Source organism: Gymnodraco acuticeps, unplaced genomic scaffold (genome assembly GCF_902827175.1).
Source record: "Gymnodraco acuticeps unplaced genomic scaffold, fGymAcu1.1, whole genome shotgun sequence".
In the NCBI taxonomy this organism is placed as follows: Eukaryota; Metazoa; Chordata; class Actinopteri; order Perciformes; family Bathydraconidae; genus Gymnodraco; species Gymnodraco acuticeps.
In genome coordinates this window covers 182,754-196,578 of record NW_022990229.1, presented here as the reverse complement: position 1 = coordinate 196,578, position 13,825 = coordinate 182,754, and the positions used below count along the sequence as shown (strand labels likewise).

The following is a 13,825-nucleotide window of genomic DNA, read 5'->3' as shown; positions in this document are numbered from 1 at the left end:
ACTACTTTCTCTCTGGTTGAGTCTGCGATTAGCTGCTTGCATCCACAAGTCAACAGCTGGTTTTGGGTCGAAAGTCTCTGTTGTCATCTTAGACAAGTGGATGTAATCAAATAAGTATGTGAACATAACCAATAACCTACCATAGCCAATAACAAATGAATGTAACTTATTTTATTTTTGTTGTTCATATCTTATTTTACCTTAACATTTATTTATTTATGCATTTTTTTGTATCTCTCCAGTTTTAAAGGATATTTTTGGTTACTGTCCTATAGTATACATTGGAATGATTTCAAACCTGTTTATCCCAATAATTATAAAGGAGTGCCTTGGAAATATGTGTTTACATCAATTGTGATCAAAACGTTTGAGACCCACTGAGATAACTTAGACTAAAGTGAACTATCTAAACACTCAGAGTCCTTTACCTCACTGAGCTGTAGTTATCAGCCTCTCAGTCTGACTGGAGAGGACTCTCCCTCCACATCATTGTAGAAACATATTCTTCTTATATCCGTTAGAGCAGCTAGCACCAGATTCTAATAACAACTGCGCCGGAACCGGTGCACCTTCCCTCTCTCCCTCGCATTTTGGCTGTGAGCTGTGGGTGCCAGATAAGCCAACATCCCCCATTTTCATCACTTACAGCGCCCATTGTACAGAGCAAATGAAACGTGTAACCGGGGTGAAAAGGGTGTTACATTTACTTAATTATGAATGTTGTTAAATCAAGACCGAAAATTAGGATGAGCCCCAACGGTCAAAAATGTTTTTTTCCCTTCCAGAACTGTCAGCGCAGAGCCTCCACAGATCTGGCGCCCTAGGCGAACATCTATAACGCCAGAGCTACGGGCCGGCCCTGAGTTCATATGCAAATGTCTTTCTCTCTCTCCTCTCTTCTATATTTTCTCTTCTCTCTTCTCTCTTCTCTCTCTTCTCCCTCTCTCAATGTTGGTACACAAATGCGCCTTTTGTCAAATGACCCGGTGCTCTTTTTTTGGCGGAGGTGCGCATGCGCACCTGCGCACCAGTTATGTGCAGCCCTGGATATAACACATCAATGAATACACTCCATCACTGGTTTAAGTAAACACATCACAAATATATCATAGAAAACTGGTTGTTTTTGTGGAGGACAGACTCCAATATAATGTAAGCATAAGAGGAGAGTACACTCGATTCACATGATTATATTGATTATATTGTAGTGTCGGAATCAGACTCTTCTGATTCTTGCTCACAAACAGGGGTACGGTGGAATGTACAAGGTATACGATTCTCGTAGCTGTGGCGCAAAGTAGGATTGTCCTGTAATGGAATAGCAGCATACTGAACGAACGCTGAGGATACCATGCTGGAAACGCACTTCTTCAGTATTGGGATAATCAAACAGGTACAACTGATTAATAGGTCGAAAATGATCGCCAGGGTTGTAACTATCCTAGCCAGCCATCCTTGCCACCCCCCGATGTAAGCCAGGACCACCAGTCCCAGCCGCCTGCGTTGGATATGTCATCCGCTTTCATGTCGGCTAACAAGTTGTTAAGATGCAGCACGGTGTCAGTGATGTTCTTGGTGGCATCGGGAATGTAAGTGCAACAGGAGTCACCGATCACATGACACAGGCCACCCTTTGAGGCGAACAAAAGGTCAAGAACAAATTGGTGCTGCATGAGCATATTCCTAGAGGCTATTATGAATGGGGGCAATGCCTGGAAGCCTTGCGTCGTCTCGTAAGTGAGGTTCTCTAGTCGAACATGTAAGGTATCTATGTTATGGGCATTGTTTACTGTACCCCACCATGGGAACAGGCCGCCAAAGAATTTAGCTCCAGCGGACGTCAGATCTCTTTTTACCTTGTGGTGGTCGTGGTGTTGGAACTGGGTAATGATGTGTCGTGTGCATTAAGGACGTGAGGACAGTGACTACTGGATTCAAATCCACTAGAGTGCATGTACCTATCCAGAGGGGAGCCAGCATTTGATAGAGCTTGTCGCCGCACAACCAAACGTAATCTTGTGGCGAGCTAAACCCAGCATCACTGGGCCAGGCCAGTTGGAGGGAAATATGGTTAACATCAGGGAATGCTACGTTAGAAAGGATTCTTCCAGGGACACTGAATATGCAATACGAGATATTGTAAACACCGTAACTGCACTGTGCTATCTTCCCCATCCCTTAGAGTAATGTTACCAATCCCTGTCTTGACCAGCCCCTCTGCCCATGTGGTTCGCCCTGCTCTCCCCATGTACACTCAAAAAAACGATTCAAGCCCTTTTTAGACTTGACACATTAATAATTGTTTCACTTTACTTAAATATTTTTATTTAAGAAATAAACCTAAGTATAGTTCATTAGTGTAACACAAATTACATTAATCAATTCACTTATTAAATGTATTTAAGACAGAGCAACTCAAAATGAATTGTTTTCATTTGGGACCGCCCCTTTGCACATCACCTTTGCGCATGCACAAAATCCGTTCTGTCATTTGCCGCCTTTTGTCTAACACTGACTGTGGAAACTGACTGTGGAAATTGACTGGGGAAACTGACGGTGGAAAGTCTATTATTTGGTAAGTATTTGTTTTTTCTAGTAGTTTAGAATGTTCCCTGTTTCCAAGTAGGCCTAATGCCTTTTCATTATATCGACAAGAATATTTGAAACCACCGTGTTATATTTTGCTCCGTTTTTAGTTGGGTCTAAACAGCAAGCTAGCTAGCTTGCTAGATATGGTTAGCATTGAATACTGGATAGTAGAGATCATTAGATTATATTAAATTAGATGTCACGTTATTGTCATTGAACACAGTACACCGAAATTCAGTTTAAATTCAACCAAAAAATGCAAAGAGTAATTAAAGTGCACGAGGTAAAGCGGCAAGCTAGCTAGCTGGATAACTGGTTTGTTAGCTAGCTTGCTAGATACGGTTAGCATTGAATACTGGATAATGGAGATCATTAGATTATATTACATTCGATTTAACGTTATTGTCATTGAACACAGTACACCGAAATTCAGTTTAAATTCAACCAAAAAATGCAAAGAGTAATTCAAGTGAATGAGGTAACAGTATAGGAGGCAGAGCCTGCATGCAGCCCAGTAAGCGCCGCCATTTTCTATCATAAAGCTCAGCAGGTCTGTCCATCTCTCTCCTGGCCTTAGTGCAGGCAGGCAGAGGAGGACAGGCGGAGCCACTCGTTTCTGTAGGAGTTCAGTTGAGTTTAGTTTTTTACTGCCAAATATTTAATATAAATAATGAGATAATATATATATGTGAATCTTGTATGGGTTACCTCACTCACAAGCAGGCACCCAGAGTTGTGCAGAAACGTAGGCCTTCTTTATAAAACATGTCTACTAGACTCTTAATTTTAAAGTGTGATCTGTTATCATTTTTTTTTTGGGTTGTGCAATCTTAGGCAATTATGTGTTGTCTGTGAAAATTCAAATATATAAGCATTTTAATCACACCTCTAATATATTTATGTTGTCTTTTGCAGTTTGATCAGCATTAACAAGCATCTTGGGGCAACCTCTTATTTATGGTAAGTACACGGCTACTTTCACATTACTTGCATAAGCTGATCTGTGACATTGTCAGTTGTTCAGTGTCAATTGCTAATTCTCTTTTTTCTCTTTTTCAGGTTATGCATGTGGCAGTGCAAACACTGCAGTTTGGAACTAGCTAGCAGGTATTTGTTGTTAAAACATTTCCGGCAGACACATGCACATTTAAGGGGCAGTTGTCGCTATCCATGTCCATATACTGATTGCCCATGTTCGTTTGACACATGGAGTAAACTTTTAAATCACACATACAAAACTCATGCTAAACAGCTAACACCAAAGCCAGTAGAATTACCTACATTTAAGTGTCATGTGTGCTCACGTAGAGACTTAACAGAAAAATATTTCTTCCAACATATTAATGGACATCTCAGGCATAATGAAACTGTACCATGTATGTTTCTAGGATGCACATTTAAAACTAACATTTACAGTACATTCAACACACACAAAAATAGGAAACACAGACAACATTCACTTAAAGACTTTATAGCCAATGTTGTCAGTACAAGTGGTGAGTTGGATCAGTCACACAGTTCTGCAGTTGGTCCAACGGAGTCTGTCGATATAGACCAGGAATATGAAACACTAAGTTGTGGTGATGCTTCAGAAATACACCTTCCAAATTTAATCGAAGAAAAAATTGCATGCATTTTATTGAAGTTGGAAAATATTGTTCACATTCCAAAGACAGTTATTGATGAAGTCCTTTCTGAACTTCACTACATATTAAGTACATCATCTTTGCCTGTCACTAGAGCTATTGTTTCTGATGTATTACAGAGCCATAAACTACAGGTTGAAGATTCAGTAGTTGGTGAGCTTTCCACTGCTCTATGCAATTCTAGTCCATTGGCCACAGCTATTGCAAAGGATGGCCCTCTTGCTACAGCATATAAACGTACACAGTACTATACATCTCATTTTGGTGTTTTAGAGCCGGTTGAGTACATACTAGATGCCCAGAGGAATAGGACATTTCAATATATCCCTCTGTTAAAGTCTTTGCAACATTTGCTCTCTCATAAAGGTGTCCTTGAACATATTGAAACGCAACAGCGGCTATTGGCTGTTCCCCAAGAGTACAGAACTGTAAGAGACGGTGAGTACTATAAACAGAATTCGTTTTTTTCTGATGAAGGTTTGAGAATCTCTGTAAATCTTTATGTTGATGATTTTGAGATTTGTAACCCTCTTGGGACATCTCGAAAGACACACAAACTTTGTGGTGTATATTGGGTTTTGGGTAATTTGCCACCAGGTTCCCATTCAACACTAAACTCAATCTATTTAGCTGTTCTATGCAAATCTGATGATGTTAAGACCTATGGCTATGGAAAAGTGTTGGAGCCTCTCTTGCAAGACTTAAGCATATTAGAACAGCACGGTGTATTTATATCTCAGCTTGGTCAGTTTGTTAAAGGTTCTGTCCAGTGTGTTATAGCTGACAATCTTGGAGCCCATGGGCTCGGGGGATTTGTTGAGAGTTTTTCAGCTGGGTCAGTATGCAGGTTTTGTATTGGAGTCAAATCAGATTTTCAGACTAAGGATGTCCAGTCAGGTGCTTTCCAACTGAGAACAAGAGACATCCATGATGTTCATGTCCAGTCTGCTCAGGAGAATGCAACTATTTGCTGTGGTGTAAAAAAGCAGTGTTTTAACAGAGCACCTTTCCCATTTTCATGTAACTACTGGTTATCCTCCTGACATTGTGCACGACCTTTTTGAAGGTGTTGTACCAGTTGAACTGGCTCGTTGTATGAGTTTGTTGATCTCCAAAAAATACTTCACTTTTGAAAGGCTCAACACATTGATTCAGACATTTCCGTACAAATGGGGGGACAGAACCAATCGCCCCCATGCCATACCACGCTCTTTCACATCTAGAAACACAATAGGTGGCAATGCGCATGAAAACTGGACCTTAATAAGACTGCTTCCCTTTGTGATTGGGCACATTTTACCAGAAGATGAACCAGCGTGGCAGCTAATTCTAGATCTTAAGGACATAGTTGAGTTGGTTGTGGCCCCTGTTCACACAGATGAGACCATTGCTTATCTTGAAGCCAAGATCTATGATCATAGGCAGCGCTATCTTGAACTCTTTCCACATGTAAAGCTCTTACCAAAACATCACTTTTTAGAGCACTATCCGCAAATGATTCGTTGCTTCGGGCCTCTAATTGTACTGTGGACAATGAGATTTGAGGCTAAACATAGCTTCTTCAAGCAGGTTGCTCGTCACACCAATTGCTTTAAGAACATACCTCGTTCACTAGCTACTAAACACCAGTTCATGCTTGCCTATCACACACATTCCTCCAGTGTCAAGAAGTCATCCTTGGAGGTCACACATGTCTCAATCCTGCCTGTTGATGTCCTTAATGAGGGAGTCGTGTCTACACTGAAACAAAGTTTCCCAGATGTGACTGAGGTTCATATGGCAAACAATGTGTCTAGCTTGGGTATACGTTACTGCGAGGGGATGATTATTGTACACGGATCTGCAGATGGACTGCCTAAATTCCATGAGATCATTAAACTTTGCATTGTTAAGGAGAAGTTGTGTTTTCTGGTAAAAGACGCATGTGCTTGGTACAGAGAGCATTATGGTGCTTTTGAGCTGTCTGCCTCGCCCAATACAGAGGTTGCCGTTATTGAGCTTGCTGACTTGGTAGACCCCTATCCCCTTGTTGACTACATGGTTGGGAGTTTGCGCATGGTAATGTTGAAAAGATTCATCATTGTTAAAGGTGAGTATAATTTTTAAACCTAAATAGTCTGAGCTCTGGATAGCAGGCTCTGACAAAAACTGTAAAACCATTTTTATGTTCATCTTTGATATAATCCTAATGTGTTTCTTTCACCTTGTTTCTGCTCTAGATTAAAAGGTGTTCCATAATGGCAGGTCGGGCGCTTCTGCGCATCATCTTTGCCGACCAGTCTGACTCTAGAAAACTGACCCTGGATTCGGGAATCCCAGCAACAGTTGAAGAACTGCACACATTTGTCAAGACATCTCTTCAATTGAAAGAGGACTTCCGTCTGCAATACATGGATGTTGACTTTAACGAGTTCATGAATCTTACATCAGTGTCTGAAATTCAGGATAAAAGCACACTGAAAGTAATTTACTCTCCTATATTGTCAAATATTGAGCCCTCCATCACTTTGTACACAGTTGACTCATTTGATAAGACCTCAATTACTGGAAGCTCAGAGCCTCTAATCCCTGAATCATCAATAGCCTCATGCTGCAGTGATGATATGGTGTATACGTCAACCCCGCATCCATCCCCTGAAGCTCAGGCCTCACAATTGTTATCCTGGCCCACAGTTTTTGTGGTTCCTAAGCTCACCTACGAGGCTGAATTTGAGCTTCATCTAAAGAATGCAGAGTTTGAGACAACTGGTACATACTTCCAGCCTGGCCTAAAGCTGAAAGGAGTCATTCTTGATGGCCTAGCCCAAGAAATGATCAAATTCACAAAATATCCGAAAGACTATCAGTGTGAAGAGGTAGCTGCAGCGTTGACGAGGGCCCACCCTTGTTTGGGGCAGCTAGGATCCAAGACAGGATTTGGGGGGTGGAAACAGTCTCTTAAGTACAAAATGCAAAACTATCGTACAAAGCTTGGCCGTCTTGGACATCCTGAAATCCTTGTGAACTCCTTAAAGCACAAGAAAACAGGCCAAGGCAAAGCTGCAGCAAACATAAAAAAAACAAGAAAAGCTGAAGTAAACTACATTCCTCTGCACCCAAAAGGCGAAACCACAGAAAGCTTGGAGAACGAGAGAATTGCCTTATTGTCAGAACTGAAAAAGCGTGACAATGAAGTGGTGATAAAAGCAAAAATGGAAAAAAACCTTCTCCCACAGACGCCTTGAGATTGTGGAGCAAAGGCCTTTGATAGGGGACTTCAAATGCAGATGGCCTGCTCTGTTTCAGCAGAGTGAAGTAAGTAAATATTTGTATTTGTTGACAGTCTTTTATTATTGTCTTTTGTGATTCATGTCTACATCCTTGCATGGTTGTGATTCTAATAAACAAGTAACAATTGGTTGTATTGTGCTTGTTAATAATATTTTTAAGGTGAATGCGGAGTTTTTGAGGATCACAACATCACCACTTCAATCAAAGTTCATGTGGCAGCTGGACCACTTCTCAGACAAGCTCTTGAAGATCTTCAAGACCAAAGGAGGAGTGAAGGGGCACAAAATCAAGGAAGCCCTTGCAATATCAGATTCGGTTAGTATAAATGCAGAGAACCTCGTTTTTCACTGTATTGTTTTTGTCCATGATCATATGAACACATTTAAGAAATTGTCTGCTTTTATAGTGTTTTTAAGGCAATAGCTTATTGTGGAAATGTAGGTGTAAGGAGTCCTGCTTAGGGACACACACGACAGATACAGCCCTCTACGTTGTAAACTACCTGCTCTGTTGCACATGCATTGTGCTTAATTGTCTTTGATTTATCGCCCCTGCTTTAGTTTGAAAACATCCACATCAAGAGGGGGTGCATCCTGCGAAGCATCGCGATCTACCTCAACGAGGATCCAGACTCTTTTTTTAAGGAGTATCAGGTATGTTTATCACAATATGTTTTCAATGTATTGGTTAACAGTGTGACCCACAATTATAACCACCATTACTTACATTTATAATAAGAAAATTATATGGCACACAACCCTATCCCTGCTTACATCTAAATATCTTATCACATATCATAAATACATGCAGAAATAAATAAATCTATACATTAATATAGGAATGAATATATGTAAGAATGAATAAATACAGAAATAAAAAAATAATAATAAATAGATACAGAAGTAATTTCATCGGGCAAGTGTTAAAATAAATATAGAAAAAAGTGAATTAATACATTTATACAGATATAAATACATCTATAAATTAACATAGGAATACAATTGATAAATACAAATGTGAATTAAAACATGAATATATCTGGAAATAAATACAAATAATAAATGAATGCTGAAATAAATATTTACATTTATATATAAATACATCTATAAATGAATAAATAAATATGGACATGAATACATATGTAAGAACTTATAAATAATTGAATAAATACATAAATAAAATAATAAATAAATGCTGAAATATATTAATCAATAGATTCATGTTTAAAAAGGTATGTGAATGCAGCAATTACTAAATTGTTAAAGGAATAATTACATAATCACATAACAAGGAAATAAATTATTAAAGAATAAATAATCAAATACATATCGAAATAAGTAGGTAAATGCATAATTAACTACAGGAATAACAACAAATTACATTATTAAGTAGGGACGTAAACAAATAATACCTGAATTAATAAATAAGATAACGTTGATAATCAAACAGAACATACAGGAATATATCTTTATAACTTATTTATGCAAACATTTTCTTACAAGCTTAATTGAGTTCTGTGTTGGAGGTCCTAACCTTCTCTGGTATCACTCGGACATTTTTGTCCAAATTGGTAATTTTTCACATCAGATTTGGCTATAATGATTTTGTGTTTTTTCTAGATACTTTTTGGAATTTCAATTTTTCTAATCGGTCTCGAATACACTGTACAAATTACCCTAATTGTCCATTTAAAAAATGTTCCCACACTTCCCAAAAAGTGTGGGGGAAAAATATTTAAATATAATATTTGTATCATATCATTTTATCATTCAAGTTTTTGAAAGTGGACATTTTTATCCTGAGTGGCCAAATAGGGTAGTACATTTGAGTGATACCAGAGGGTTAGTCTAAAACTGTTTTGATCAATTAGGAGAGCCACATAAGTAAATCTGCTTCAATAAAATGTAGTAATTCAGGTTTTAGTTAACACATGTGTTGTATGCTTGTGTCTTTGTTCAGGCCTCTGCCTCTGAAGATGCCAAGAGGGACATGGCAAACACAGTCATGGGCATATACACACTTCAAAGAGATGTGGATGGGCAGCCAGAGGACGTGGGAATTGTCATCGAAGGCAATATAGTCATGGACAACTTGGGCAGCATGATTGTGGGGTTTGTCATGCTATTGGGACTTATTTATGCCCTGGATTTGAGCTTTCCGGACAACCTCAAACACACCTTCGAGTTCATGCAGAAGGTAGTGATGAATCTGGATGGGCACAAGCTGAATGGTAAAATCGAAAGTCTGAAGATCAAGTTGTTCGATTGAAATGTGAAAAAGAAGTGACTCATGAGTTCATTGTTGTCATTTTATTCACGAGTTTCCTAGTCAGAGCAGATTGAGCCGTTATATCAATCATTTGTTCTGTGCTTTTCTGTATTTGTTTCAACACACTGTAACACTATTTCCATATGTTGGTGTTTGCAGTGCACTCTTTATGTTATGTGTTATTGTCCTGTTAGAAGAGCAGTGCATACCCCTGTTATATTGTATTCATTGTATTTGGCAAAGGGAGATTTGTAAGTTAATTATAGGAGTTCCATTTCTCTGCCATTTTAAAAATGGTATTATCTTTCAGAAATGTTTTTCATCTTTCAGTGTGAATTCATTCATTTTAAAAAGACTGTATTGAATGGAGGATTGTTTTGAATAATGTGAATTTAAAAATAAAAAAAACTAAACCATGTTTTCTATCATGTGTAACACATTTTTATTAAATTATATTTAACCTCATTATTTCATTTTCAATTAATTAAATAGGATTTAGGTGGACTAGCATTATTTAAATTCATAAAGGTAATGTTATCATTTTACTTAAACTCTATTTGAAAAATTTGAGTTGGACTAACTCATTTACATTATACTGCATGGATGCCATTAGTTTGAGTTTGTGCCACATATATTTATTGGATGGAAAACCTGCCAACAATAAAATTGAGTTAATCCAATGAGTTATTTCTTTGAGTGTACCTCTTAGATACCTCGATTTTGGCTGACATGCTGTGTGCTGACCATGGATACATAAACTATAGGACTAGTCCTAACACAACTATCATGGCAAGTATGCAGAGGAACCATTCTATGATTGTCCAGGCTCTCCAGTCGTATCCACATTGCTCACGGTTGCGTCGTCGTTTTCCCAGGCGAGCCGTCGTCACGAGGTGGGAATGCCCCATGGGGTGTGTGTGTGTATTCCTTCGGTCGATTTTGTGACACGGACAGTCAGACTCCGCACACCGGTAACACAAACGAGGAACCAGAGGCATATGGAACCGCTCAGCTGGCACTCGCTCGTGACACCTTGTGTGTAGTGTGTTTTGGTGTATGTAGTGCAAGTGTGGTGCTGGTGGTGACTAGGACACGTCACTTGTTGTCGTCTTCTTCTTCTGTTGGTGACTAGGACACATCACTTGTTGTCGTCTTCCGTTGGTGACTAGGACACGTCACTTGTTGTCGTCTTCCGTTGGTGACTAGGACACATCACTTGTTGTCGTCTTCTGTTGGTGACTAGGACCCATCACTTGTTGTCGTCTTCCGTTGGTGACTAGGACACGTCACTTGTTGTCGTCTTCCGTTGGTGACTAGGACACGTAATTTGTTGTCGTCTTCCGTTGGTGACTAGGACACGTCACTTGTTGTCTTCTGCTTCTACCGTTTCTCCTTTCCTGTGACTACGACCTTGCAGTGGCTGGCGTGGACCCACGTAGCTCTCTCTCGGCGACCTTGACCGCTGTCTGGTTGACCAGAAGCAGGTAGGGGCCAACGATTGGATTTCCAATCGTACGAAGTCGCCGGGTTGGAGATGGTTAAGTGGACCAGTGGCAGTCGCTAAATTGGATGACAGGTTAACATACAACATAGCAACATAGCATCCTCACACAAAGTTGTGGAGGGAAGAGGACATCCTGGAGCCTTGAGTCCAATCTGTGGAGGAGCCCCAAAAAGGATTTCAAATGGCTGAGTTGGCTCCGTGTTCGTTCCCACATCCACATGTACATCAGCACAATGGACAGAGCTTGTGTCCATGACAGACCTGTGTCTGCACAGCATTTTGCTAGTTTGTTTTTGATTGTGCCGTTCTCTCTTTCCACCCCACCCCCACTCTGTGGATGATAAGCACAATGCTTTGTGATGTCTATGCCCATATATTCTCCTATCTGCGTAATGGTCTCATTAGCAAAATGTGAACCGTTGTCGCTAGAAATTTTGTCTGGTAGTCCCCATCTAGTAATGATTTCCCTCAGTAGTGCCTTTGCCACAGCATTTGCTGTCTGTGCTTTTACTGGGAAAGCTTCAACCCATTTGGACCACATGTCAACCACCACCAGACAGTGCTTCTTACCCTCAATGAAGTCCAGCATTAGGTGCTCAAATGGCCTGGTGGGAGGTGGATGTGCTCCGGGTCCTGTAACCTTTACTGGTCTACCAGAATTTTCATAATGCAAATTAGGCATGCTTCATGCTTTTGAGCTGTTACTGTGAACCCCCTTGTGAACCACTCCTGATGTATAGCTTCTAACATCCCCCCTTTTGACACATGGTCTAACCCATGTGTCAACTTAGCAAAATGAGGGAAGAAATGTCTTGGGAGACATGGATTGGAGTTTGGACCAACCCAGATGCTGGAGGTTGGGTCAAAAGCAGCCCCAACAGCCTTCCACTGAGCTTTCTCAACTGGTGTAGCTAGCTGCTGCATGGAAGTCAGTGACGACATTTTGTCAGTGAAGGAGGAGACAGGGATTTTTAACAAATGATTGTGCGTGAGGTGCGAGAGGAATCAGAGCAGCTGCCTTTGCTGCTGAGTCAGCAGATAAATTAGCGGACCCAATTTCTTAGGAAAACTGGGTCTGTACTGCTTGCAGAAATTGTCTACACTTCCAAATAGCCACAAAATCGTGTACTACCCCAAAAACATAGCGTGAGTCAGTGTAAATAGTCACGGTTTTGCCTTCTGCAAACGTGCAGGCTTCAGTTAGTGCGATGAGCTCTGCTGCTTGTGCTGAGAGGTGACATGGGATTGGTCCGGAACGGAGTACAGCAGAATCTGAAACAACAGGAAAAACCCCACCCGATTAGTGCCCCCTTGGTCGCGAGAGGCAGACCCATCAACATACAAAATGAGGTCAGCGTTGGTCAGAGGAACGTCTTTTAAGTCCGGTCTAGGTGTGCACACCATGAGAAGTTCGTCACCGTCTTCAGGCAAAGGCATACGAGGGTTCTTACACCTTTTCCAAAATCAAATTCAAGCACTTTTCAAGCATCTTACAGCTGTTGTAAATTACATATTTATATGCACATACTCAAATGATTATTTCCCTACCTCACATTAACTCAGATGTTCTTTATGCTATACACAACCAAATGTGTGTTTCGTGATAGCATTTTACACGAGGATGAAAAATTGAAGAAAAGAAAACTAAGTTTAATATTTCAAAATGAGTGATCTGTACATCTCAAAACCCAATTCAAGCGACCTTTCACCTCCACTTAATTAAATGCACTGGTTGCAAGATAAAAAATGTGAGTTAATTGATTTAGATAAACAGTTTAAGTTGCAACATTAATTTATAAGTTGTGTTGACGCAATAATGTTGGTAATTACATCAACTTAATATTGTCTCATTTGAACTCTGATTTCTGCGTTAATTGACTTCAACCTAAATTCAAGTTGAGGTATTGTAATGCAATTGGCTTGATAACTTAATTGTTCTACCCCTTGAGTTAAGGATTTCAAGTCCACTCCCACTTAAGATGCCTGGACAAGTTCCCACAGTTAAGACAAATAGAAATATACAAAGGACATTTTAAGGTGAGTGTCATCTTTTGTCATTCAAATTCAACTTGAAATTCAAACTCTCCCGATTGAAACATCATGTGTTGAAATAAACAACTGCAGTTCAAAAATAAAAAGTGAATTGCCTAATATTTTTGTTGTGGAATCAATTAATTTCTTTCTTTAAAGGCAAAAATATGAATAAGCTAAGAGAAAAACCCTATTGAATACAATATTATTTGGAGCAACTTAATTTACAAATGGCTGTCAACTTAAAAACATCTGTCCATGTTCAACATTTGGTAATTAAGTATACACAACTTAAGATTACATTTAAATCCTATGGTAAAACAAGTTGGAACTTTTGGAGTAATCAACTTAAAAACTATAGGTTACTTACGTAACCCCAGTTCTCAGAGTAACATGAAGTGAGATGTCTCACTATGGGATGCGCCTCATCGCGGAGCAAACAGAAGCATCAATCTCATTACGCCAATCCTGATTGGCTGGTGATCTTTGACGTCAGTGTCGGGGAAATCACCCCCTA

The 13,825-nt window shown here is 39.7% G+C and overlaps 1 protein-coding gene across 4 annotated transcripts; it reads left to right on the top strand.

Moving 5' to 3' along the window:
• The first annotated feature begins 2,529 nt into the window (after positions 1 to 2,529).
• On the top strand, positions 2,530 to 10,464 carry LOC117547983. Of its 4 annotated transcripts, XM_034218898.1 has the most exons (9): positions 2,530 to 2,575; positions 3,505 to 3,549; positions 3,649 to 3,696; positions 4,602 to 4,673; positions 6,455 to 6,697; positions 7,451 to 7,529; positions 7,665 to 7,820; positions 8,066 to 8,158; positions 9,465 to 10,464. In XM_034218898.1, the coding sequence occupies exons 7-9, from the start codon at positions 7,716 to 7,718 to the stop codon at positions 9,771 to 9,773; spliced, it is 507 nt and encodes a 168-aa protein (XP_034074789.1). In that variant the 5' UTR covers positions 2,530 to 2,575; positions 3,505 to 3,549; positions 3,649 to 3,696; positions 4,602 to 4,673; positions 6,455 to 6,697; positions 7,451 to 7,529; positions 7,665 to 7,715; the 3' UTR covers positions 9,774 to 10,464. The 4 variants fall into 4 exon arrangements, 3 of the variants coding, with proteins under 3 accessions (XP_034074789.1, XP_034074790.1, XP_034074788.1); XM_034218899.1 differs by lacking the exons at positions 4,602 to 4,673; positions 6,455 to 6,697; positions 7,451 to 7,529 and having other exon boundaries at positions 2,547 to 2,575; XR_004569276.1 differs by lacking the exons at positions 2,530 to 2,575; positions 3,505 to 3,549; positions 3,649 to 3,696; positions 4,602 to 4,673 and adding an exon at positions 5,244 to 6,324.
• The last annotated feature ends 3,361 nt before the right edge of the window (positions 10,465 to 13,825 follow it).